Source organism: Podarcis liolepis (genome assembly GCF_965112155.1).
Source record: "Podarcis liolepis genome assembly, chromosome: 3".
In the NCBI taxonomy this organism is placed as follows: domain Eukaryota; kingdom Metazoa; phylum Chordata; class Lepidosauria; order Squamata; family Lacertidae; genus Podarcis; species Podarcis liolepis.
Genome location: NC_139557.1, coordinates 66,967,722 through 66,993,981, shown reverse-complemented (window position 1 = coordinate 66,993,981; position 26,260 = coordinate 66,967,722). Strand labels below are relative to the sequence as shown.

Below are 26,260 nucleotides of genomic sequence, written 5' to 3'. Positions count from 1 at the left end.
CAAATACTTCTGCTTGTGCAATGGGACTCCCTGCAAAAAACAAACAAACAAATCTTTGGGAAGTCGGGGGGGGGGGAGAGGTAGGATCATTCCATCTGGCAAGCTGAAATGCTTACTCTGGCAGAACAATCTCTACATAGTGCAACATTCAATTCCTCCTCAGGCTATTTTTAGACTTTGTTTTTCACCCCCTTTCTCTTTTGCCACAGGGGATCACAGTATTTGTAGTTCAAAACCACAATCAATCTTCAGGTAGCAAAAGATGCTCCAACATAATTCTTAGGAGCTCTCAGCCGCCTGCTACCGCCCCCCCCCCCATTGTGAGTCTTCCCATCTTGAGGAAGAGTCAAGTACCGTATTTTTCGCTCTATAAGACGCACCAGACCATAAGACGCACTTAGTTTTTGGAGAAGGAAAACAAGGGGGAAAATATTCTTAATCTCAGAAGCCAGAACAGCATGAGGGATTGCTGTGCAGTGAAAGCAGCAATCCCTCTTGTTGTTCTGCCTTCTGGGATCGCTGCGCAGCCTGCATTCACTCCATAAGACGCACACACATTTCCCCTTACTTTTTAGGAGGGAAAAAGTGAGTCTTATAGAGCAAAAAATACGGTAAGTGGCAGAGGGCCTGTGTCAATCAGGCAACTCAAGCACTTTTTCTGAACATTGGATGGGCCCAATTCATTTCGGGGACAAGTATCAGACTGCTTATTTCATCCACTTTCAGGCAGAGGTGAAGATAAATTCATAAGTTCTGTTATATTATTAGTTACATTTACTTGTAACATATAGAAATTGTTCATAGTAAGGAATATAGGTTTATTGTGTGCCTCTGAATATTATGTGTCTTCTATCTGCCCCGTGTTCTGACAGTGGAGCTAAATTTATGTTAACAGCACCTCTTTCCAACATTAGCAAAAGCCTAAGTTTCCCCATGATCCAGCTGTTAGCACATACCAGTTTTCCTTAACAATGAGAAGTCTGTATGAAGAAGCAACCCTCTCTGTAATTAAGACAGCCAGCAGAATGCAGCTATTGATATAAAAAGAATGATCCTAGCATTCTCTTAGTTTCATGACAAGTATTCCTTACTCTGTGTTAAAACAAGTGATCTTTTGGTCTACACGTATAAAGAAAATAGTTTTTTAGATGTGGCACAAACTTAGAATGTTGAGATTTTTTTAATCGTATGAAATAAGTATTTGTGCCTTTCAGTGGTGTTTCATGTAGCCATAGGAAGAACATCATAGTTCATAATATAGGTTTAGTGTTAGCTTTCATTATATGAAGGACTGTTTCCTGCTTATAGGTTAAATATATGAGGTAAACAGCAGACATACTATGTGCAGAAAAATAGTGTAATATATTGAGTTAAAATATTTGCCCCTGAACTGAATCCAGCCTCCAGGGATGCTACCTAGCCCATCAATCAGCAAACCTATAATTCAAGTGTATGAGTACATATAATCTCCCTTGATACATTTCATGGAAAGCAGGTCTGCATCACTTCCCCCTCATATAAGAGGCCAGGGAGGCACACAGACATTGGGGGTGGACAAGCGGTGAGGCTGCAGGAGAAAGGGGGGAATCAGCAGACCACCCCCAGTTCTAGTGAGAACCTCAGCTGGATTGGAATCACTTTTGCAAATGGAATGAGCCCTTCTGTCCACAGAAGAGCAGGTCCAGATCAAACCCAGTGATACTGGATCTGTACTTTTAGTATGTTTATAGGATATTTATTTAAATTTTTTTTTAAAGAGTTCCGCTACTTAGTGCCTTGATGTATTTGTTTTTTAAAAATTGAAAGCGTACTCTTATAGAAATGCAGTGGAGATAATAAAAGCATCCCACACTAAACAATAGGGAGGAGAGCTTCTAAGTAGATGTTAAACTTCAGCATCTCCCTTATTATAGAAAAGTATTTCTTGCCTTCCTCAGTTTTTCTTCACTATAGTTATATACAGCCTTCCCACAGCAGATTTGCATTTCAGTTTGTGCACACATTTTCCGGTGGGCAGAAATGGGTAAGGAAAAATGAAAGCTGCTTGCCTTTATTCCCTTGGATTTTTCAGAATATCCATTTTTAAGAATGTAAACAAGGTAAAATATTTGCTCACAGAGACACTATGTGCACAGTACAGCTCTTATGTACAAGTTGCTGCTAGGTCAGGGTTATACAACCTAATTCTGTTAATCTGCAAGCATAGCTTCTATTCTAAATTATCTGCTGGGCCACAGCACATTGACACTCACAGGATATGTTGCTGGCAACCACCACTATGTAGAAAATATGTGGTAAAACCACCACCACCACTTAATTCTCTCTCTCTCTCTCTCTCTCTCTCTCTCTCTCTCTCACACACACACACACACACACGTACATAAATACGTGTGTGTGTGTGTGTGTGTGTGTGTGTAATCTCAAGGCTACAACTGCTTAAACATTTTTGTTTAGGCAAGGCTATCCAGACACGTAGGCAGTGATATGCTTTAATTTCTTTTTCTTTCAATTGTTTTTAAATGCTTATTTTTAACTTTTTGTTGATAATTTTAATATTTATTATAAACTGCTACAATCAAGCAGTGGTATATAAATTTTGTTAAGGTCACAGTAAGCATCATTACATGGTAAGGAGAGAGAAACCCAAACCCCATGTAATTGTGGACAACACAGTATAGTTTTTTCTCAGTATCATTCCCCAATTCACTACATAAATCCTACACACACACACACACACACACACACACACACAGTGAGTCAAAAAATTCTCTTCTCTTTTTTTTGGGACCTCTGGTCTTGGCTCCTGGAAATCACACAGGAAGGGCAGAGGGATTAAATAAACTTTTTTTCAAAAGACACCCGAAAGCTACTTTTTGTTTAATAAGTGCTTTGAAATACACTTGAATTCAGCTCTAGATTTCCTACTGCTGACAATCTTTTTAGGACAAAACTTTTTAAAAAAGTCTTACAGACAGATGGATTATGCTAGATTCATCTGCCTATGCCAATGCTCGATTAACTCAATAAAAATGTGACTGCTCAGCATCTTTACAAACCTGGCTAGGGAACAGCTTTACCAAAATCGACACACCCGATATTTTAGACAAGACAAGGCCTTTCTAGGCAACCAATTTCTAATGTTAACAAAAGCACAGTTGTGAGCCATAATTTGTTACTTGGGATTCAGACATCTTCCCTTGAGAAATCACTTTTCTGTTCTGGAGATTGTTTCCCCCCAATATTCATGACTTAACTGTTAACAGGAAACTCCACTTATTTGGAATATAGCTGCTCAACTATCACGAGAATAACCAGGCAGTGTGCATGACTTCTGAGGAGCAGCCACTATTCTAACCTATGCTATGCTGTAATCCTTCCAATGCCATCACTCAGCCACCAAAGCCCGTGTGCGGCAAGCTCCTGGACAGAATGCATCCCAGAAGCCAGTCTTCATATTCTCTTCTGAGACTCTAGCTGGACTTAGTGCTGGAAGTGAAACAGTGAACAGCACTCACATCTTAACACAATGTACAATTATTTTCCATAGTTCACTGCCACAAGGTCCTAAAGAAAAAAAACAGGCAGGATGGTTATTGATAAACCTGTTAGTCATTATGGCTAAATCAATGCTCCATATTCAATGGCAGCATGGCTCTGGATACTTGCTTCTGCATTGTGGGTGCGTTCACAGCACTATAGGGGACGGCTTCATGCCTTTCCAGTCATGCCTTTCTCATAGGCTTTTCAGAACCATCTTGTTAACCATCTTGCTGCAGGTCTAGATGAACCCTTGGTGCAATGTAGCAAAGCTCTTGGCCTTGTATTCTGTATGGCACAACCCTTGTGTGCAGGCTTTACACTCATCTCACATACTGCAGTTTGCATAATCCAGACTTTTTTAAAAGAGGTGAAAAGTGCAGAGGACAGCTGCATAGCGATTGCAGAGCTCCAGACTCAACCTATACCTCTCTACATTCATTTTGCCAACAGAAAAATGTCTCTACTTCTACACTCATCCTAACTGAAAAACATCAAGCAGACTGATGTATGATTTTAAAAGGTAAAGGGACCCCTGACAGTTAAGCCCAGTCACGAACGACTCTGAGGTTGTGGCGCTCATCTCGCTTTACTGGCCGAGGGAGCCGATGTTTGTCCGCAGACAGTTTTTCTGAGTCATGTGGCCAGCATGACTAAGCCACTTCTGGAGAAACCAGAGCAGCGAACAGAAATGCCGTTTACCTTCCCGCCGGAGCAGTACCTATTTATCTACTTGTACTTTGACATTATTTCAAACTGCTAGGTTGACAGGAGCTGGGACCGAGCAACGGGAGCTCACCCCGTCGCAGGGATTCAAACCACCGACCTTCTGATCAGCAAGCCCTAGGTTCTGTGGTATAGACCACAGCACCACCCGCGTCCCATATGATTTTAAACTAGGAGTTAATTAATCCTTACTAGAAGGAAAATCTCTATTGCTTTTAATTGTTATGGGCTGCTTATATATCTATTACTTTTCATTCTTTATTGCTGGTTTGGTAGTTTCCATGTTCCTGAGGCAGGCTTTTAATTTCAGTATGTTCTGCTACAAAGTCAATTAGCTTTGTAATGTACTTATGGGAAATTTGCTAACAGGCATCAAAACTTTATCTTCATCAATTAGGATTATACTCATCATCCACTGAACAGACTTTTTTGCATCACAAGTTCTCTGTTCAATTTGAGTTCTGTGTGAGAGGCACATACGTACGCTATTCATGCTTGTATGAGTTTCCTTTTTCTGTCTGTTTTGAAATGGTCAAGACTAGAAAACCATTGGAAAAATGAAGAGTAGAAGAGAGAGTTAAATAATTTAGATTGCTCTTAAAAAGAACAAATTATTCTAACAGTTTGTCATCTGGATGTATCCTCCCATAAAGTAATGTATTTTGATGAGAAGAACAGACACTCTGCTCAAGTACTTTAAATATAAAGATGTTTTTAAACTAACCACGCCAAGTTTTAAGTAGGCATAACAAACCAAAACAGAGTATAAAATAGCTTGCTAGCCTTCCTCTCCCTTTGAAATGTGTCCACTGATAAGCTGCGGTTTCATCCATTACCCTCTCCAAATGAAATGAGGTATCGACTTTTTCTCCACAAAGGAAGGCCCTACCCAACCATTACCTCCTTAAAAGTATACAGTTCCTTCAGCTTCCATAGCATATGAGTGGCCAAGTCATGTATCTCCCACCTCCTCTGATTACATATTCTAAGCCTCATTGACAGGATCTTGCCTGGCAAGGACAGCCCAGTCAATCTCCTTGTAATCAATACCTGCACTGCTTAATCCTACAACATACAACTTCATCTACCTCACTGGTCCTTGTTCCTTATCCTTCAACCAAATACAAAGGCTAGTACAGTACAGGTGACCATAAAAGCAAGTTTTGCTAGTATAGAACTAGACAGACAAACTGACTGAATCTGTTGCTGATTCTTCTCCTGCTTTCTGTGATTGCATTTGCTTGCTACTTTTTAATACTTGCCATTTTGTTTTTTAAAATGGTCACACACTACTATGAGGTCCCCTTTTGGTCAGGAAGTTTTGTGTGTTCTAGTCCAATAACATTTGGAGGACCTGCTCTAGGGACTGTACCCTGGCATTTTAATTTGACAGTGCTATGCATAATTTTAAAATTGTGTGCAAATACAAAATTTAACAAATAATCTTGGAAGGCTGGTGTTTAAAAATTAGTTGCTACTTCTGTATCTTCATTATATTGGATCCAGATGAAGGCTGCAATCCAAACAAATACTTATGAGGGAGTAAACCTCACTGAACACAGCAAAGACCTACTTCTGAATAAATATGCATAGGACCGCACTGTTAAAACTTTCCTCTATTTTCCTGCATGTTATCCAGACCACCAAAGTAAGAGCTTTAATAAAACAGCTAGAGAGTGGGAGAAGATAAGAAAAACTGCATGTCTCTCTAATTTGGCAATAAAGCAGCATCATGAAGATGACAAATGAAGGCCAGATAGTATCATCTGGATATAGTCAGTCAAGTTAGTGAGTCAGGACAAATATATCCAGTGGAGAAAAAACGCATTCCATTTCATGGTAATTACAAAAAATATCCGGGCTAGTCTTATCTATAATAATTACCAGCATTGTTATGACTATTTAAAACCAGAATGCTTTTTAGCTATGCATGGGAAGAAGATAAATATGTGAATGCAAGTTGAAAGCAAGTAATCCTCAAACACATGTTTTGTTTTCACTCTAATGTACTGCTACTATGAAGTCAGTATTAGGGTTGCCATATTTCAAAATGTGAAAATCCGGACACAAATGTTTTGCCAAAGTTGTTGAGCTTCCCCCCCCCCCAAAAAAAAACAACAACAACAAAACTCACCCCCAAAATAAAGTTTTTAAGCTATCTGCTACTTGGGTTGCCATGCGTACTTGACTTTCCCATACATTTCCGCCAGAGACTGTTTCCAACTGCCATATGCTGGCTATGTCCGGGACGTATGGCAGCCCTAGTCAGTACTGAACCAATGCTGAGCTTTGCTAAAGCTACTTTTATTCGCCTGTGCTACTGTGCTATGCCCCCATCCCCTTGCCACATATGCTAAGCACACAGTGGCTCTCTTGTCCACCTTAAACAGCTCCTAGATAAGTGCCTTTTAAGTTAAGAGAAGGCACCCTAATGAGTAGTCTACATAGCACTACCATCGGATAAAGGTCCCCTAACTTTTTAACCCTCTGTCAATAGTTGGGATCAAATGCACACCAACACCACTGTAGGAAGAAATCAAACTATTTGTGTCAGTCTTCCACAAATCTTTGTTCCAGGTGGACCTCTGCTATAAAATGGTATGACCGTATATTGTTTCACCTACCCATGAATATGATGAATCTATTTTACTTTTTTGGACTTGCCTCTACTCCTTCTGAAACTATTGAATAAACTGAAGAAACATGCACCTATGATGCCAGGGGTCAAAATGACTCAAAGATATAGTGTTTAATATAAGTCTACAGGTGCTTAGTCCATAACCTGTTCTGTCCATTTCATGTGAGAAAGGAGTACAAGCAAACCAAACATTTTTCCATCTTCATAAAAGACAAACCATTCACTCCCCTTTACACCACCACAAATGGGACTAGATCCCAAATCATTTGGAGATTTGTATGTTGGCAACGTCACCTTGAATTGGGTCCAGTAATGTATAGACAGCCAGTGCAGATCCTGCAGGACAAAGGTTTTGTGATATCATAGGAAAATGCCAACCATTACTATAACAGCAGTATTCTACACTAGATGCCGTTTCCAGACCATCTTTATAGATAACACAAAATAGAATTTATTACAGTAATCTGGATGAGAGGGTACTAAAGTATGAATAATGTAGCCCAGTTATCTTTGTCCAGGAATGGTCTTGGCTAGCAAACCAGATGTATCTGGAAATAGATGTTCCTTGCCACTGAAGCCACCTAGGCCTCTAGTGACAAATAGGCCTCTAGTGACAAATAGATCCAGAAGAACCTTCAGACTTCAGGGAGAATGGTGTCCCATCCAGAACAGGCCAAAATGCCCAATTCCCCAAACTAACAGAATATTTATTGAAGCACCAAGTTGATATGGAAAAATCTGCTGGTGGGGTAACCTACATACGTGGGTTTATGTATGCGCTCTCTCTCTCTCTCTCTCTCTCTCTCTCTCTCTGTGTGTGTGTGTGTGTGTGTTGCATGGGGCCCTAAGAGCATTAGTCAACCCTTAATGTGGTTCTGAAGCCAAAAAAGGTTAGCCATCCCTGTCTTAAAATCTTTATATAGGCTGCTTCACAGAATCATCTGGAGGGCTTTTTACCTGCTGTGACTACAATTCACCCCGGGGCGAGGGAGTGTTGCAGGCAGCCCAGAAAAACAACCCATACTATCAAGACTGAATCTTCTGCAAAGACCAGAATATTTAGAGTAAAATGATGTAACTGCCATGTATCAGTCAACTCTGAATGTACCATGCATGCACAATTGTCACACAGTTGGTGTGGGGTATGCAGGCTGCATAGTGGCATCTGGATTGGGATAAACATTAATAGAAGCAGCTGCAGATCCTGGAACATGCACACATGTGTTCCAAAATCCACAGTGAGCACTACTCAGTAGGAACCCAGCTACTGACTAGAACTTCACTGAAGTATTTATTGAGAAATCTAGTGAACACTTTTGTTTTGTTTTATAATGTGTATTATTATGAAGATATATTTCTAAATATTTAAAACTGGAATGTTTTTTGTTATGCTTAGGATGAAGAGAATTATCTGCATTACCAACAGGAAATTTGGAAGCAGATAATTTCGGGAGCCCTTGCTTTATTCAGGGCTTGTTTGCACATCCTTGCCAGTTGCATTAGTTTTGATAATGGTACTTAAGGGTAATTAAGGTTAATGTAGGATGACAGATATTTGCTTTGATCTGCAGACACTGAAGATCTTACTGAAAAAATGTATTTATTTCACTGCATTTAAATCCTGCCTTTCTTTTGCCATTGTTGTAAACAAATTATAAATGATTTTCATTCAAGTTCTCTTTAAATGGAAGTATGGTGTAAAGCCTTGGAAAAATTTGATAGTTGGGAACCTGTTTCTTTTATGTTGCTGACAGATCGGTGAGTAAAATTTCATCAAGAGATTAGACAGACAGATGCACTTGGATCCAGTCATGTTTAGCTGCTTGCTTTATTTTGGGGATTTGGAAGTGCTCAAGCCAGCCTTAACATTTCACAATGAAAACAATAATTACTTAGACAGGCTCTCTATTTCTTTCTGCCTCTCTTTCCTGTTTTTGTTTAGTTTGAAGAACCACAGAAGTATGTCATTGCTATGCCAGAATCCTTCAGTAAACCTTTAACACAGAGACAGAACTCAAACTCTGCCACTGATCATACCCTTTGTAAGAAACCTCTTCAAGTATCAGTATTAAGTAGGCCATGTCCACATGACCATCGTGCACACTTACAGTAAAGACACTAGCTAACTTACTTAGAAGGCTCAGTGGCCTGCAATAACAACTCTAACTTCTGAGCTGTCTATACACAGAAATTAACTACAACCTAAGTGCTCTTCCACACTTTTACTTGTCCCGCCACTTTCCCCCAAGAAAACCCACCATTTACCACTGAATCAGAATAAATGCGATTCAGTTTTTCTGCAGACTGACATTTGTTCCAATTCAGCAGTAAACAGTGCGTTTTCCTGCGGAAAGAGGTGGAAATAATGAAAAACTGCTCAGACAGCAGGAGACAAGCAGAAAACCTCTTGTAAGTGTGGACTAACCCTAAAGCAAATGAAGAGATTGAAACAGGAAATGTTGGTCTCCCAGAATGAAAGGCAAAGAGAAAAGATCCTAGGTGAGAGCTGGGGTTGCCATAAGTCATCTTTTTCCAGGACACATCCTCTTTTTCATAGTTAAAAGTAGAAGTTGGCAAATGTGTCCTCTTTTTTGCTATTCAAAATATGGCAACCCTACCTTCCATGGGTGGGTGGTAAGAGTTCAGAACTACCTTTAAGAAATGACTCTTTCTGTAGCTTTTGTTTTTTTATTTACATTAGTTTTCTATATGTTATTGCATCATGAAAAAACTTGAATAAAAATCTTAATGCTAAAATGAAGATTGAAACATGAAGTGATACAAGGAGCTTCATCTCACTTCTCTTTCAACATCTTACCAAATAAGAAACAGATTCTGTGATTCTGCTATACCAATAGCATCACCTGCTCCATATACACCTGTTCATTCCTACCTGCCTTGTTTCCTTGGTTGCTCCTCTTTGCACATATCCACTAGAGTGGGAACAACAAGGGAGGGGAATAGTGATGGGAGTTTAAGAGGTCTGTATGACCCACACACTACTTATTTAGGCACAACCATGTAAATACTTTTGGGGTTTTAATCTAGTATTTTGATATGGACAAAGTTCCTCTTTCCCAGCAAAGCACTTTAAGTCTGTCTGAGTAATACCAGAGTAAAACAAAGAAGGCAGACCATGAGCAAACATGAAGAAAAACCAAACAAATATTTTTAAGAAATCCCCGTACTTGAAACACAAAAGACATTCCTTGCTAAAGTCAGGATTTTATATTTTTAATTTCCTGTTTGGCACAGGCATACTCTTTTTGGATGACCATTATTTATAGAAGGATTATCTAAAGAAAGAAGAGAACCACTCTCATAATCTTCTTGCCACTCCACATAATTGTTGGACTCATATTGACAAAAACATCAGTGGTCTTCAGCTAAAATTAGACTAAAATTAGTTTATTTGGCTTTTCAAAACAAAATCCACTGTTGGGTCCACATTTATTATAACAATTATTAATTACTATAATTATTAGTAGTAGCTGTTGTTCTAATCTATGGAATTTAGTTGCTGAAACTGCTGATATAGAATATTTTGGTAGTCAGTAGTAGAAGAAATGCAGACTACCAAGATAATCTATCATAATGAGTAAGTGCCAATTTTTTTTTATGTAATCAATGCGTAAGTGCCAATTTTTTTTTATGTAATCAATGTTGGTGCAGGGAGGGGGAAGCACCTGTCATTCAACAGTTGCATGTACGCCTTATAATTAGATTATATTCCAATTACTGAAATAACGTAGGTCAACTAGAGCAACAAAAGCAGCCCAAAACAGAGGTAGTCCATAAGGTCCACAGGCTACCTTTGGCTAACAGAAGTGCTTCCCCAAACCCTTGGGTCTTTTGTAATCCAAGAAATCCTTTCTTCCTAGAATTCAGTGGAAACTATGGTATGTTTTTAATTAAACAACAAGCAGTCTGACCTTGCGCAATCTTATTCAGCTTGTACCTTTCAGATCCGTTTTGCCAACTTATAAAGCACTCTGTTGTCTGCATATTATGGCCCAATCGAATGTATTCTGCATGAATTTACTAAGCACATACTGGGTATCTTAGAATGTGCAGTACCACACTGGCATCATGTCACACATTACTCAATACTTCTAAGTTTGTCCATGTTTCCCAAAAATTGAGTATTAATATATGCAACTGAAAAATTTAAATATTAAACAGCTCTTAAAGTGGATTCACTAAACAGCTCTTTCCCAACTGAACTGCCAATGAGCAAGCCAGTGTATGGACCACTTCAGTCACTACAAACATGGTTGTTTCATATACGAGGATCTGTCAGGGAGTCTGTAGCAAATAGAAGATGTGGCAGGTGGCTGAAGAAGATGAACTAGGAACAAGCATGCTGGGGCAAGGTCTGGGCTAGTTGTAGCTGTCCATTACAGCTGCCCATTGTTTAACTTCTGCAGGGCAGCATCACCCAGGACAATAAGTCTGGGGCCAGATTATCTGCTTTGGTTGCTACTAGCTCTCCACTGGCACAAGAAGAGGGCTACCTCTTACCCTAAACCAGGCCAGTCCAACATGTGACCCAAGGTCCACATGCAGCCTTCAAAACCTTTTGGGTGGCCCTCAGCAAACACACACCTGGCACCCTCCCAAAGCCAGGTAAAGGAGGTGCGCTGGGCTTTGGGAAGGAGGAGTGAGGGATCCAACAGGGTCCTAGAGTCCTCCCTCCTCCTTCCCAAAACCTAGTTGGTGCTTTCCCTGCCAGAGCTTCGTGCCTCCTTCCCAAAGTCCAGCAGCTGGGTCAGCCAGCTTTGAGAAGACAGCACAAGGGCTGGAATGTGTGTCAAATTTTGGGCTCTGCCACAAAACCAGTGTGCAGCCCGCAGATTCCATATTAAAGTACTCTTGTGGCCCACTTGGCATGAAAAGTTGGACCGACCTGGCCTAAACCCATGAGAACTTAAATGGGCTGCTGAGACAGTGGCTGATGTTTTAACCAAAACTCTGAGGTTACGGAGTGTTAGTTCCCTTCCCCGCCAACTTCACTTCCACCACTTGCAAAACAAGAACTGATTTGGAATACTACTTATGCAGGTGCAAAAGCATAAATAAAAGGGAAATGTGAAGCTGTAGGGAAAGGAACCAACAGTCTTCCTTCCCTAAGAAAGTGAGAGAGAATGAGTACCGGTATGTATAAGAGAGAGAGTGTATAAGTTTTCAGTACATGCAGTTGAGGGTAGGAGAAAACCTTTTATTTATTTACATCCTCCCCCATTCAGGATGGTTTATAGCATATTAAAAACCACAAAATACACATGAGGGGAAGAAGCAGTTAAACTGTCTGCCTCCTCATGAGTAGTCCAACCAGCAATCAGACAGGATCGGCTGCACCTGAATAAGGGTAAGGCTGGTAGGGGCTATAAGTTGTCATAGTGGGGTTGATGTTGGTTTTAAGTCTCAAAAGAATCCCAGGAAGCGGGTGAGAAAAGGAAACCCCTGAGGAAGGCAGAGTACTATAAATAAAGTGGAGTGTTGCGTGGCTTTGCTTACTTTCTCCCCGCCCCCACCCCCATGAGCAGGGCTTCCCTATTCTGAGGAGAAGATGGGAGGAAAGGTAGTATGTGCTTGTCAGAAACAAGGACAGCTGCCTAAACACTGTGGGGTCTGTAGGGTCTGAGACCCCGGGTCTGTAAGACACATATAAAATAGAACTGAACAAGAGACTGTTGAAAGCAGATAACACAATCTAGAAAACAAGGCATCTATTCAATAAATCTCAGCCTGGAAGGCCGAATGCTTGCCAAAAATGAAACCTCTTAACAAGCTGGCAGAAGGCCAAGAGGACCTCTCCAGGTGGGGACTTCCAGTGCCTGGGCACAGCCACAGAGAACGTCCTCAGTCACATCCAAACCAATAGTTCTCTGCCATGACTCGTACTGAACTGGTATACTTCTGTAAAGTAATATATTTCTGTTTTCAAGAGTCTTCCTTGCACAACAAAAATTGGTACTTTTCTTTCCACTGGGAAAATACTGCTAACACATTTCTGACCTCTTAGCTTATTTCTACAACTTTGCTTCTCTTTTACCCCTACTACTCCCAAATTTCTCCCAGATGATGACTTCTTTTCTCATTAGCTTCACATACACTTTTCAGTGCTCTGCTACCTGTTGGCTATTTTCAGCGGCATAAATTTCCCTTTTTATATATTATTAATTTTGTCGTGATTCAAACAGTACAGTAGCACCTTGGTTTAAACTTCAGGTTGTGAAAGTGGCAAACCCGGAAGTGTTCCGCCGTGCGTGCATGCGCAGAAGCGGTCTGCTGCCACGCACTCATGAGCAGAAGCAGTCCCTCCAGTTGCGGAAACCTCAGGATCCGACCGGAGCTCCAGAACTTATCCCGCCTGCAACTGGAGGTACCACTGTACACTATTCAATTTTCCTGGAACTTAATAAACTATGAAACTACAATCTCTTAGTAGATCACATAAAGAATTGCATACAGATTTACTACCAAGAACAACTCAGCCACAGGAATTTGTTTGTAATAAGGCCTCCGGCATAATAGTATCCTAGCACAGAGTCATAGAACTGTAGAGTTAGAGGGGACCCCGAGGGTCATCTAGTCCAACCCCTTGCAATGCAGGAATATCATTAAAATATCCATGACAGATGGCCATCCAACCTATGCTTTAAAACCTCAAAGAAGTAGGGTCCACCATCTCTCATGGGAGTCTGTTCCACTGTCAGTTCTTCCTGATGTTTAGTCAGAATCTCATTTCTCGTAACTTGAATCCATTTGTTTGGGTCCTACTCTCTAGAGCAGGAGAAAACAAGCTGTTCCTCCATGGGACAGCTATTTGGATATCTGAATATATCTCCTCTCAGTCTCCTGTTTTCCAGACTAAATGCACACGACTCCCTTAACCGTTCCTCAAAAGGCTTGGTTTCCAGACCCTTGTTCATCTTGGTCCTCTGCACATGTTCCAGATTGTCATTGTCCTTAAATTGTGCTGCCCAGAACTGGACATAGTGTGGTCTGACTAAGGCAAGAATAGAATGGTACTATTACTTCCCTTTAACTGGGATACTATATTTCTGTTCATGTGGTCTAGAATCAACAGAAATACAGCTCCCCCCCCCCCTGCTGCTGTATCACACTGTTGATTCATGTTAAGTTTGTGATCTACTAAGATCCCTAGATCCTTTGAATAATTTGTTTCCCTCCGATACATTAGAAGCTAAACACACTTTCTGGGACTGATCATGAAGGCATGCCTCATCTGTTTGCTCTAGTGCTGGGATTGTAACACAATGGATGAACCATAAATTCACAGGTTGTGGTTGTTGTTATTTTAAACACATTCTAGTCACAAGATTAAAAATAATTAACCTATTTGCAAAAAGTATATTAGTTGCTCTTCCACTATTTGCTCAATATTAAAAAAAGAATAAAACCTAAAAATGCAATAACCATCATAATCACATAGATGTTTTATAGCAAAAGAAGCAGTGAAGATGTAATTAGAAAGTCTTTGAAGGAAAAGGAGTATTTACTAGCCAGCAATGGTGCAAGGTAAGAATCCACTGGAGGCTACCGAACTGCCTTGTGTACTACTTGCCAACCTTACTTTACATATAGATGGCACACAGAGAACATCATATCATTTAATATCACAACATCCTGATTTATTACTGTATCCAAGATACTAAGCAAATTTTTGCCATTAAAAAACAAATTATAATATAAGTTAGTTTTAACAGAAGAAGCATAAGTAAAATGATTCACAGGATAAGGCTCCTTTGTTTCCGCATTTAGCATAATTTAAGAACGATTTAAATAACTGAAAATATTAAACTTTGAATGGTTTCATAATGAGCTAAGTAGAATGAAATAGAATCTAGTCCTAAACACCCTACTTGGAATCACATCTTGCTAGTTTTATTGCTGGTTTTAATGAGTTCCACTAAAATTTATTATGTATTTAGGATCAAAGAGGAAAATATCCAAAAATGGTTGGCAGGTATGTAAACAGACAAACAGAATTTGCATGAAACTGCAGGGCACAATTTGCTTTGGAATATGTTCCACTGAGGATGCTTTCTATGAGAAGCTTTGATCTTTGGTACTTCAGCCACACACAAAAATCATCCATGTGTCTACAAAAAGGATAATCTGAAACCTTAGAAGTGCTTCCTAGCTTTAATGAGCATAAAGCATATAGATCATAATCCGTCATAACGAAGCCTTTACAAAAAATGATATATGTATGTACAATGTATGCATGTTGATGAACTGTGACAAGTCAACTTGGGATACAGAATTCTTTCCATCTAGGTTTTTTAAGAAAACAAAAACAAAAAAATGTATGAAACAAGACTACAATATTGCTTTATTTATCTGTTTGGCTACCTGCCCAAAGTCCCACCTCTTCTCCTGAAAACCATGGCCTGAGCCACCCACCACTGAAACTTTTATGTCTGAATACCCAATTTGCTTGCCACCCACCAAGACTTTCTGAAGAGAGCTACTAGCAAACATTCCTTGGTCATTTAATCAAGGGAGAGTAATCTCACTGCCAACACTTAAAGTAGCAACTAGTCATCAAATGGAGTTGAACGTCTGCTTAATCCTCATGCCTACTTCTTAAGAAGGAAAATACAGTCCTTACGTAAATCAACAGTAACTGCAGATAAAAACAGTTTTGTGTCACTGGTTAATACACACACCCCACTGAATATTCGTCCTTCTGTATTAATGCATTTTCTATCACATCTTTTTACAACATAAAGACATTTCAGGTACAGACTACGCAAACTGGAGGGCTATTTTATCTTGCACACATTTAAAGTGTGTGTGTTATAGTGGAGAGTGAGCTGGGCAACTGCTTTTGCTGGACTTCCCTTTCCTTACCCAAAAGGCCATCCAACACCACTTTCTCTGTGGAAAACAACAAGAAAGGCAGGCAGGCAGCTGACTTCTGAGTAGCCCTCCCTAACCTGGTGCCCTCTAGAATCTGATGGTTTGGACTACAACTCCCATCCTCCCTGGCCATTGAGCTATGCTAGCTGGGAGTGAAGGGAGTTGGAATCCAACAACATTTGAATGGCCATAGGATTCCCGTCCCTATACTAGGGAAACAGTCATTTCTGGTTTGGCTCTACCATCATAGAAACACTTCCCAATGAAGTCCAATACAAAATTGTTAAGTGATCTGCTGAAACATTTTTCCTAGTCTCCACTATTTTTCTTTTAATTTTTGAATCAACTTCTACATGTGTCTTGAGAATGGTTCAGCCAACCTTATAGTAGAGCCTTTGGGTTTCTAATGCAATTTCTAGAAATACAGGTTCTTTCCAACCTTCAACTATAAGCTAACTGTTATTTTAGTGAGATTTTATGGCAATTTTAGGTAAAATGAACTGGTGGAGGATGAGCTATTAAAACCTAAAATAAATGTTAAAAAACAAAACATGACAAGCTGGACTGTCTCACAATAAGGAAGTCACCCAGAACATTAATTAATTACTCAATTATCTCTTTTTGTTTTTTTCTATTACCTGCCTCCTCTTACTTTTCAAGGGGGTGGGCACACAATGAAATTGCTTCCCATTATTCAGAATGACTAAAGGGAAAACACACAAAAACTCCTCTAAGTAATCACATTCAGATGAAAATGCAGAACACAGATGATATGGAAAGTGAATTGGTTATTACTGAAGCTAATATAGCAGGAGCATATTTTGCATTTATGAAGTACGGTACATGCAAAAAAAAACCTAATCACAAACCCCGCTCTCTCCCTCCATTCCTGAATAGCAGGGTGTTTTCTCAAATGTATTCCAACATTCTCTGCTGCCAGATATTGATGGAAGACTTGTTTATCATTGTTTCTCTTTACTATTCCGCAAACTTCTCATAAATTGCCATATGAACATATTTTCTCTACAGCAAAAAAGTTGTTACCAGTGCCCCAGCTTTGCCTTGCTTTTACTTTAACAAGGCAGTTTTAGTACCTGTTAAAACAAGACCATGTCATACCTATCCTTCACATAAGAATGCAGAAATTGGCTTCTGTTTGAATAGTGTAGGAGATGATAGTCACCAATTACTCCTTCCCCTGCAGTGCCCTGTACCTATTGCTAAGCTGCTCTGCTGGGTTGGGAAAGACTGGAGTAGCAGGAATCCTTCCATCTATTAGACCCCTCAGAGCCAGGGCACTGAGGCCGACAGAACAGCCATTTGTCTAAGGCCAGGTCATAACAGCAAAGGTGCACTTTGAGTAGAGGGAACACCTCACTATACCAGCTCATAGTTCAGCTTATCATTATTGGCCAATAGTAAATCTGAGAAATGGCTGAACCATTCAGATAATAATTTCATGAAGTGAACTTTCGCAAACATGTTGATTAATAGCTAGGGATAAATGAATTTGTCAATTTCAGTTTCTCTCATATTCTCTTTTCCCCGGTCTTCAGTTTGCCACATTTCAGTCTGTGAAAAGTCCTCAAAAATGTATCAGCATTTCAGTGCACATATCTTCTAATATACCAATTTTTGCAAGCAATTTGCACTTATATAAATGTGTTTTTGTATTCACTAATATGTGGGTTTTTATGTGCACTTCCTAAATATACACATTCTGTGGATGGATCACAACTGCATCACAAAGTTAAGATTTGCATATAGTTTGGGGAAATGCAAATTAGGTAGATTCACACTGAAATCTCAACCAAACCAAATTTCTCCCTCATCATTCCTCACAGCTATATGTTATGAACAAGTGTGCTAGTGCTATCTTTGTTTGAAAGGTTGATGTAGTTCTGGTTATGTTTTATGGGGGAAAATAAACAAATCATTAAAAGAAAACCTGGTACTCTGCCAAGGTCCTGTACTTCAAATACCATCATGCTATTTTTTTTTAAAAAAAGGTGTACAAATAAGCCCCAATTGTTTGGATAAGAGTTACCAAGTGAAGTCAACCACTTTCTTAATTTACTGTAGCTCTTTTGACAGCAAGAGTGATATTTTAGTATGAATAGCACATCAGAACTACTTCCTAAACAGTGAATGGTTCCTGTTTTCCCATTAAAGAGGGGACGAGATTAGTACATATTTCTACATGCTTTGCGTGGATGAAAGCACGCTTATGTGTGCACTAGCACATGCACACAAACTGAGAGTAGAGTGTGTAGATTTTTAAAAGTGATATATCAAGAAATGCCCCTCCCTGAACCCTTGATCATTTGATGATCAAAGACTACCAATAAAATAACTTGCTGTGACAAAGCACTACATCAAACTAGGAACAGCTTGGGACCAGTTTACTTGTGGGATCACCTTTCCCATTCAACCATTTCAGTCTATAGAACTGGCACTATTAAAGATGCCACACAATGCAGTGTGGAATGCAGTTGTCAGAAACTGAACTTGTAGCATGGCAGGACCTATACTTCGGAACTCTCTGCCCATTTACATCAGGCTGTACCTCTTCTCAACATCTTGCTTTTGTTTAGACAAGCCTATCACATCATGCAGCTGCTGATGTGTTTTAGTATTTTTTATGCTGTTAACATTAATCATCTCTAAGTATTTTCAATTAATTTTAATGGCTTTTAAGAATAATTTTAATATTTCTTGTTAAACTGCTTAGTGGTTTCTCTACAATCAAGTAGCATATAAATTACTACAAAACTAAACTATGAAGTAGCTATCTCAATGCATATTTAACTGATCAGCCAGTCGTATGAACACAAACACTTAAATGTTGTTACAAAGCAACAGCATAGGAATAATCATAATAAGCAAACATTTAAAACACTATTTATAGAAGTGGTTTCCATTCCTTTCCCCCGCCCAAGTCAACACACAGTGAAAATATTGCATCTTTGCCTTATTATGTAGGTCTACACCTTGCCTTCACGCCACTTTAGGAAGGTGTAGTCAAAAAACATTTTCCTTTTTCAATCAAACACTATGTGTGTGTATTTTGGCACCACAAGGAATTTTTGCAGAAAGAAGGAGACCACCTGTGAGTTATTTTCATTAAACAGGCTCCTAATCCTCTCATGCATGTTAGAAACATTGGTCTACTTTAATAGCTGCTATAGTACACAGAAAACAGAGTTTGAGCCTATTCTATTTTGACAGGTGACAAACTAGGATCAGATACATAATGGATTACATCAAAATATGATAAAAATATAATTAGGTCACTGCAGGGGAAAATAACTCATTATTTTTTAAAAATAAAAAATCCTTTTAGCAGACAGCCAATACAGCCCCCAGATTGGTTGTGTTTTATATCTATCACACATTAAAAGGAAAGTTATACCACTTACATCCATGCAAAAAAACATATTTGTGGTTTTCACTCATAAAAAATTCAATAGTTTCATAGAATATAACAGCTGCTGAAACAGCCACAAACATCAATGGTGCCTTTTAAATGTATTTTACCACAGAATATTTCAATCCCTATCTTTGAATCATGACTACTGTATGCCAAGAATGTATCATAAAATAAGGAGGAAGCCCCACATACCAAAGCCTAGGCGTCTTGACATTTTAATACTGTGATTTCATGGGATGGTTTACCACGAAACACTACGTTGTGTTTTCTCCATATGCAGCTTGTCAAGAAGATAGAGAACTTTCCACCCTATTCCATTAGCATGATAATCAGAGCCATTTCATATGCTACAATTTCAACATGTATATGTTACAGACCAGTGACATGTACCTATTAAAACTATAACATTTTGCTTCCCACTGCTTCAGGTGCACAGTACAAACATGCACCGTGGATCTGAACTAATCATGGCTTCCTGCATCCTGTTTTCGCAGGGTACATTAGTTGAAATGAATGTGTGCTACAATGTCAGTAAATATGCAATGTGTAACGTATTCTCTCTAAAATTTGAATGTGTAAAAACAGCCTTGTGAATGAAGTTGCTGGCAGAACCTAATGAGAGGTTACTATTAACTCTTTTTGTTTTGAAACATGAATGGTTTTATCAGATAAGCTTGCTGCATTATTTGATTTCAGTCCATAACCTGAGTTATTTTATGGAGATGAGAACCAGCTAGAGTATGAAAGTATGTTGATGGAAAACACAGTGTCCTGTTTTCGTTTTCAAATAACTTTACTTGTTATGTTATGGTTTTTGTCTTTTTAAAATAGCTTCCATAGTATAATTGCTTTAAGCCCCTGCACATAATTACCAGAAAAGCCACCATAATCAAACTGTACTTTTTTGGTACTGTATGAGTCAGCTCAAGGCTGAAGAACATTTAAATAGCACTGAGCAGCTAAGGGCCCTGATGTAACACAAGGTTTTTCTCTAAAAGTTCGATATTGCATATAGAAACAAACAAAAATCTGGGAGAAGGTATACAATATGGGGGGGGGGAGTTGTGTGCATGATTGTATATGAAACTGCACTGTGCGCAAACTAGTTCAATAAGACCCTAAAATTGCTACAAATGTTGTGGAATATTGGCTCAGTGGAGAAACAGACTACCTTGATTATCAGATACAGTATAGACTTGCAACTGTTATTTTCTGCAATAAAATGGACACAGTTTCTGATTTAAAAGAATCAAAGTCTATTTGCCGTTTTACAAGTGTGTGGTGTTTTTTTTAAATGTTAACACTTACTAAACTGCAAAGCAGCCAAATGTTCTTTAAATATCTTTCCGAATTGAATGGAGACATAGCAGATAAAAGCAATTTTAAAAACAGAAATACCGGTATTTGGAATATATGCTGTAGTATCGAGACAGAAAAGATTGATGATATAATCCTGTGCACACCTTCCTGGAAATAAGTCCCACTGAACACAATGGGACTTACTAATAAGACACGAGGAACTGTGGTAGCTTTGGGAGGGCTTTGTTGACCTCGTGCAGGAAGAAGTGGAAGAGCTAACTGAGGGCCAACAGGTATTGACTGTTGAAGAGCTGGAAGAACTGATCAGATTAAATTCAAAATGTGAGGATGAGGATGGCAAGCATGAGCCAGCAAGCTGGAACCTGAATTATTATTTTTTTCCAACTTTTCCAAGTCATAAAACATGCAAATGATCTGATTGCAGAGTTTTACACAGCCTCAAAATAATCCATGGGATTACAGGCACTCTGAGACCACACTCTGAGATTAAATGTTTAATGAACTCATGAAATAACAGCAGCTGCCAATTACCATGTTCCTCACACAGAAACCAGCAGCAGAGCCGGCAGCAGATGTGCCCAGGCAACTCATGTCTGGATCTGAACCACAGCCAAGCACTTCTGGATACTACTGGTCAAATCCCCTGGTCCTCATATCATCTGCAGCAGTGAAGAACAGAAGGAAGAAGGCTGAGAGCTACATTTGTGCCTCACCAGTAAGTGCAGCAATTTTTAACATGTTTTTAAAATTGTTTTCAAGAGGATGGGTGGTTACACAATTTTGCTTATACGTGCAATGGCCAGGAACGTAACCCCAATGTAAGATGCAAGTTACCTGTACTGCCATTGTTATATTAAATTAACCTATCATTAAAAGGGGGGAGGCAAGACTTATTTTGGTCTTGTTTCCAGTTGTTTTAATCTCAAACTTCCACGTTTATTGCCCACTGCAGGTAGAGTGGCCTGAATTATAGCCAACTTGCAAAAGTAATCTGTTTCACCACATAAATCTACATCACCATTTCCATGAAAACAAATTAGAGAATCCCTGGCCTGTTAGAACTACACTGGAGGGAGAAAAAAAAGATAACCAAGCCTGTAGAATTCTATCCCTGGAAAAGTAAAGAGGGCAAGGATAGTATCATACAAGGTCATGCCATCTAGACATAATCATATTCCTTTCTAATTGGATCCTGCAGGGTCTTGAAAAAGTCAGCTTTTGTTTAAAATCCTCCAACTATTGCAGCTGCAGAAATAAGCCTGGGAACTTAATGGGATATACCCTAAAGGTACAACACACAGACAGCAAATAAAAATTAAGAGCACCAGATTTATTGTGTTTTCAAACATTTTTGTAAGAATTGGAGTTAAGCAATATAAAAATATTTGCTTGCAGCTCTTTGGGTTCTACTGGGCTTATTTAGAAATAATAATACCTGCAAACTATTCTGAAACAGAAAAGTAAGCTCGCTTTACAGAAGTGGTGTAAATTAAATGCTCATTAAAACAATGAGCAATTTTAAAAGAATTCCCTTTGGTAAATTTCAAAAATGTCACCACAAAGCTCCCATCAGCCATGCCCATATTATACTTACACTAGTTTTTAAAGGGCTCAGATGAAATAATGCTTTCTGATTTTGTACTGTCTCAGATTTACAACTCAAAAGTTACAAGCATGTCAGTTCCTTGGCCGCCCTTCCTTTCAATCCCTTAGCCTCCTCTCTCAATTCTTTATGGTTAAGAGCACACAGCCCTCTATCTTGAAGACGTGTGACCCTGTCTGACAGTCCCTGGCCTCACACTTTCCTGTATTAGCAAGCCTGGATTCAAGTAGCTGTTTAACTATGATGCCCACTGAACAGTTTTCAGCCAGCCACCACATCTACCCCAATCCCCAATGATTAATAGCCAACTTACAACCTCTGAAAAGTTAGGGGTTTTCTACTACAATATGTACAGTTTTGCTAATTTAATCACATGCTGTTCAGTCTGCAATTTGTTAAGGCATTTGCCTAAACGTAAGAACACTCAAAGTGAGGATAGAGGCAGAGGTTGCACACATAAGCTCTTCCCCTAACATCCTTGTGTTCATCATGATCCTTCTTAGTCCTCAACCTTCCCCATGTTGCTTTGAGTGACTTCTATTTGTGTTCACTTCAAAGCATGCAATCAAGAACCTTGTTAAAGCAGGGTCCCTGGTCATGGGGAAGAGTCTACTTCTGTTCAAGCGAATGTGAGTAGAAACACCCCTGCAGTCTATGCAGCAAAGGTCAGTGGGGGGGAGACAATGAATGTAAGACATACAAGGACGTTTGGGCCATGCAGGCACACTGTTTCCGTGTTCAGGTGAAAGTCTAAACATGCCTATTGTCTACTTGATATCATCTACAAGCCATTCACTCTTGCCTCCAGATCATCTGATCAACACTGAGCCCAGTACATATCCTTGGGGAGGATCAAATTAAAAATTGTTTTTGAACATTCTTGAATGTGAAACATGGAAATATTGATTTTCATAATTTTCCCATTTCATCTATCAATAAATAAAAATATGAGAACACCTAGACTGTAGCTATTAAGTGTAGGGTTAAACCCTGCTGCATTGGCTAAGCACACTTTTCCCTTTGAGGAACAAGTGAGCACAGCCAGCATAAGACTTCTGCTATATAGCTAATCTCAAGCTTACAACATGACATATGAAAGGGAAAACATCAAAATAAAACTGGTAAAATATACTATATCTCAAATCCAATCACAGTTTTACTAACGCAGATACTATCTGCACTAAGACATCATTTCTGCTTCTGACTCTTTTATATAGTTTGTCATAATCTGCGCTATTCAATAGCTGCCAAATTCAATTGTCAGTACCTTCACTACAGGACTCCGGTAACTACCATAGAACTGTCAAGGGTGAATCCAGTTAAAAATTACTGCTATTCCAATTTAAAACTCTACCACTTTCTCCCAGCCTGCTCATCCTTAATTAAAGTTAATGCAGTAAAATGAACAGTTAGAGGAAGACTTTCTTCTGACAAATTTAATTCCATTTTTCAGATTTCCATTTTGTAGACTCAAACAGAATACTGGTGTCTTAAACACAAGTTCACAGGAGTAGGCAAACTATAAAGGTCAAACTATCCTCAGGGACTGCAGTTTAGAAGGTCTTGTACAATACAACAAGCCTAAATTCCAGGGAAAATAAACCCAAGACAAAGCTGGATAAGTATTAAAATAATGAAATGTATAGCTAATAGTTTTAGGGGGAAACTGCCAAATACATATTTCGGGTTAATTCGGGTGAAAAATAAAGAAAAGACTTATTTGCTGTCTCAGTAGGAAGCTAACATATCAGAATTAGAAAAGTGAAGGCTGCATAAACATCTTATTAAGAAAAATAAATTATTAGTTATAACAAGCACCTTGCCAAAATCAAATTTAACTGGGACTAAATTAAGACTAGAGATGAGAATTATTTTCCTTTCAGACACCCTGGAACAAAATCAGGAGCCTTAAAACTACTTTATGAGGTTGCTCATTGTTATACAGTATGCTTTGTGGTTAATCCCTGAATGAATATAGTTGTTGGCATCCATCTGTCTCAGGAGACAATGAAGTGAAGCTCAAGGAGGTGAAGTCTGACTGATGGAGAACCACAGTGCCTGGTGTGGTAGCAGACACCTCAGACCTGCTGCCTCTTGCAATTTTTCTGCTGCATTTAGCACCAAAGTGACCTTCCTGGGATGCTGCAGGCCTGGGCAGTGTGTATGGAGGACCTGGGTTGCCCAGATGACAAGACCCCCCCCCCCGGCTTCGCTGATGTGGTCCTAAAGGAAAGCAGAGCAATACGTTTGGCACCAGCTTGGCTGCAGTACAAGATGCCATCCAACCATCTTCGGGACTCCACTCCGGATTTGTGTAGGGTTTACTCCCTAGCCTTTTCTTCTCCAGAAGAGGTATCGCAAGGCAGCGGGTACAGATTTTTCCTCAGGGTTTACTCCCAAAACCTCTCTCACAAATGAGTATAGCTGTAAGGCAGTGGAGGGTTGGGCTAAGAGTTTCATTCTCATAGATGGACTACCTTCCCTGGTTGATAAGCCCCATCTGCCCCTCATTTCCCTCTGCAAGATGTGCAGTAGCCACCTTCTTGACCACTGGACCCATTATGTGTCTTGTCCGCTCAATCTGCGAACAACGTAGCTGCGTTGTTTCATACTTTCCACATGCCCCATTATCATATTATAAAGTAGTTGTGTTCTGTGTTATAAATCAAGCACTGCTAGGATTTGTTCCTGTTTGTTTTCCAATGTGTTTCTTATGAATAAAAATATTCAGCAATTTTTTATTATGAAAGTGTGGCCCAGAGAAAAAAGTTTGAGACTCACTGTCCTAAACCATTGTTTTCAACTCTAATTGGCAGCCAGCCTCCAGGGTTCTCAGGCAGAAGTCTTCTCTATCACCTGACACTTGAACCTTTCAATAGGAGTTGAACCTGAGACCATCCACATGCTAAATGTGTGGTATAGCATTGAGTTATGGACCTTCCCCATTAGTTTATGCCGGTCAAATTCCCAAGCTTATTATCGCAACTGGAAAGGACAAACATTTTAAGCAGAAGCAGAGATTTTCTGGATGTCCACTTCCAATCAAGAGATAGTAATACCAGTATTTAGCTTTTTATAACTTTTTATAACATTACTGTTTGCTGGGAATTAAGGGCAGCTGGGAAACCCCTTTAGTAACTAGCAGACTAAGTGCATCCTCCTGCCAAGTTAAAAATGGTGGCAGTTCTCCACCTTCACCAGGGTAAAGAACAGAAATATTTGTATGGAATAAAAAGAACTATGCTATAACCACAGGTCTGTCTGGAACAGCGTTAAAGGTCACATGCCTATGAGATCAAGCACACAAGGGCTTGGATTTTGTTTCGTTTCTGAAGTTAAAGCAGAGAGGCTAAGAGAAAAGGGGAAGGAATACATTTTATTTTTTATTTGCAGAACTAATTTGGAGCGCTTCCCTGAGCAAGAGCCAAACGGAACTACTAAGACTGTCATACTGGCACTTTCTTTGAAAATACAGACCATAAATTTTGGTTTGTGATGCCAACCATAATTTTCAGAGGAATTAGTAACTACTTTCAAAAACAAAACTGTTAGGCTTCAGTTAGGGTTCTTTTAACACTTCTTACGTGGAAACAAACTCCCAGTTATGAAGTTGAATAATATATTTTGCCAAAATGCCCATTGTATTATGCTTGTAATCCAAGATTAGCAACAAGCATGGATGAAATATTTTGCCAGTAGTTCACATTTGTCCATCCCTAGTTGCAAATGTAAAGCCAGGCTGGGGCCAGATGTATTAGACTGAGGAAACTTCTTCTTCTAGCTCCTGCACTTTGGTTTCTTTCTTCAATCCAGTCTTCTCTGGGGAAGAAAGAAAGAGAAGCACTGCAAGAATAGAAAGAAGACTATCATGGCACATGAGGAGAGCTTTTAACAGTGATGCATTTGCTCATGGCCTGTTAGTTACTGAAGTTCTTGTGCACATTAATAAGACATGTAAGCCTCTGATGATACACAGCTCTGTTCAAAGAACACTGCCCTATCTGTGAGTGCTTGCTTCTCCTACTGGCTGGCATAACGCAGAGAGGGTGAGTCACTTTCACCAATTGTTCTCTGCACTTCTGTGTAACTTTTGAAAGGCATTTTCATACCACAC

General features: G+C 39.4%; 2 protein-coding genes across 4 annotated transcripts in view; one reads left to right on the top strand and one right to left on the bottom strand.

The window, feature by feature from the left end:
- LOC310703746 (uncharacterized protein) overlaps positions 1-24,784 on the top strand; it is a 151,962-nt gene extending 127,178 nt beyond the window's left edge. For all 3 annotated transcript variants that reach the window (XM_083496295.1, XM_083496297.1, XM_083496296.1), the window contains exons 4-5: positions 21,091-21,258; positions 24,265-24,784. In XM_083496295.1, the coding sequence (XP_083352421.1) occupies positions 21,091-21,258; positions 24,265-24,564 (468 nt within the window). In that variant the 3' untranslated portion in view covers positions 24,565-24,784. The remainder of the gene's footprint in view (positions 1-21,090; positions 21,259-24,264) is intronic.
- UST (uronyl 2-sulfotransferase) overlaps positions 1-26,260 on the bottom strand; it is a 118,474-nt gene that overhangs the window by 80,272 nt on the left and 11,942 nt on the right. The window lies entirely within an intron of this gene.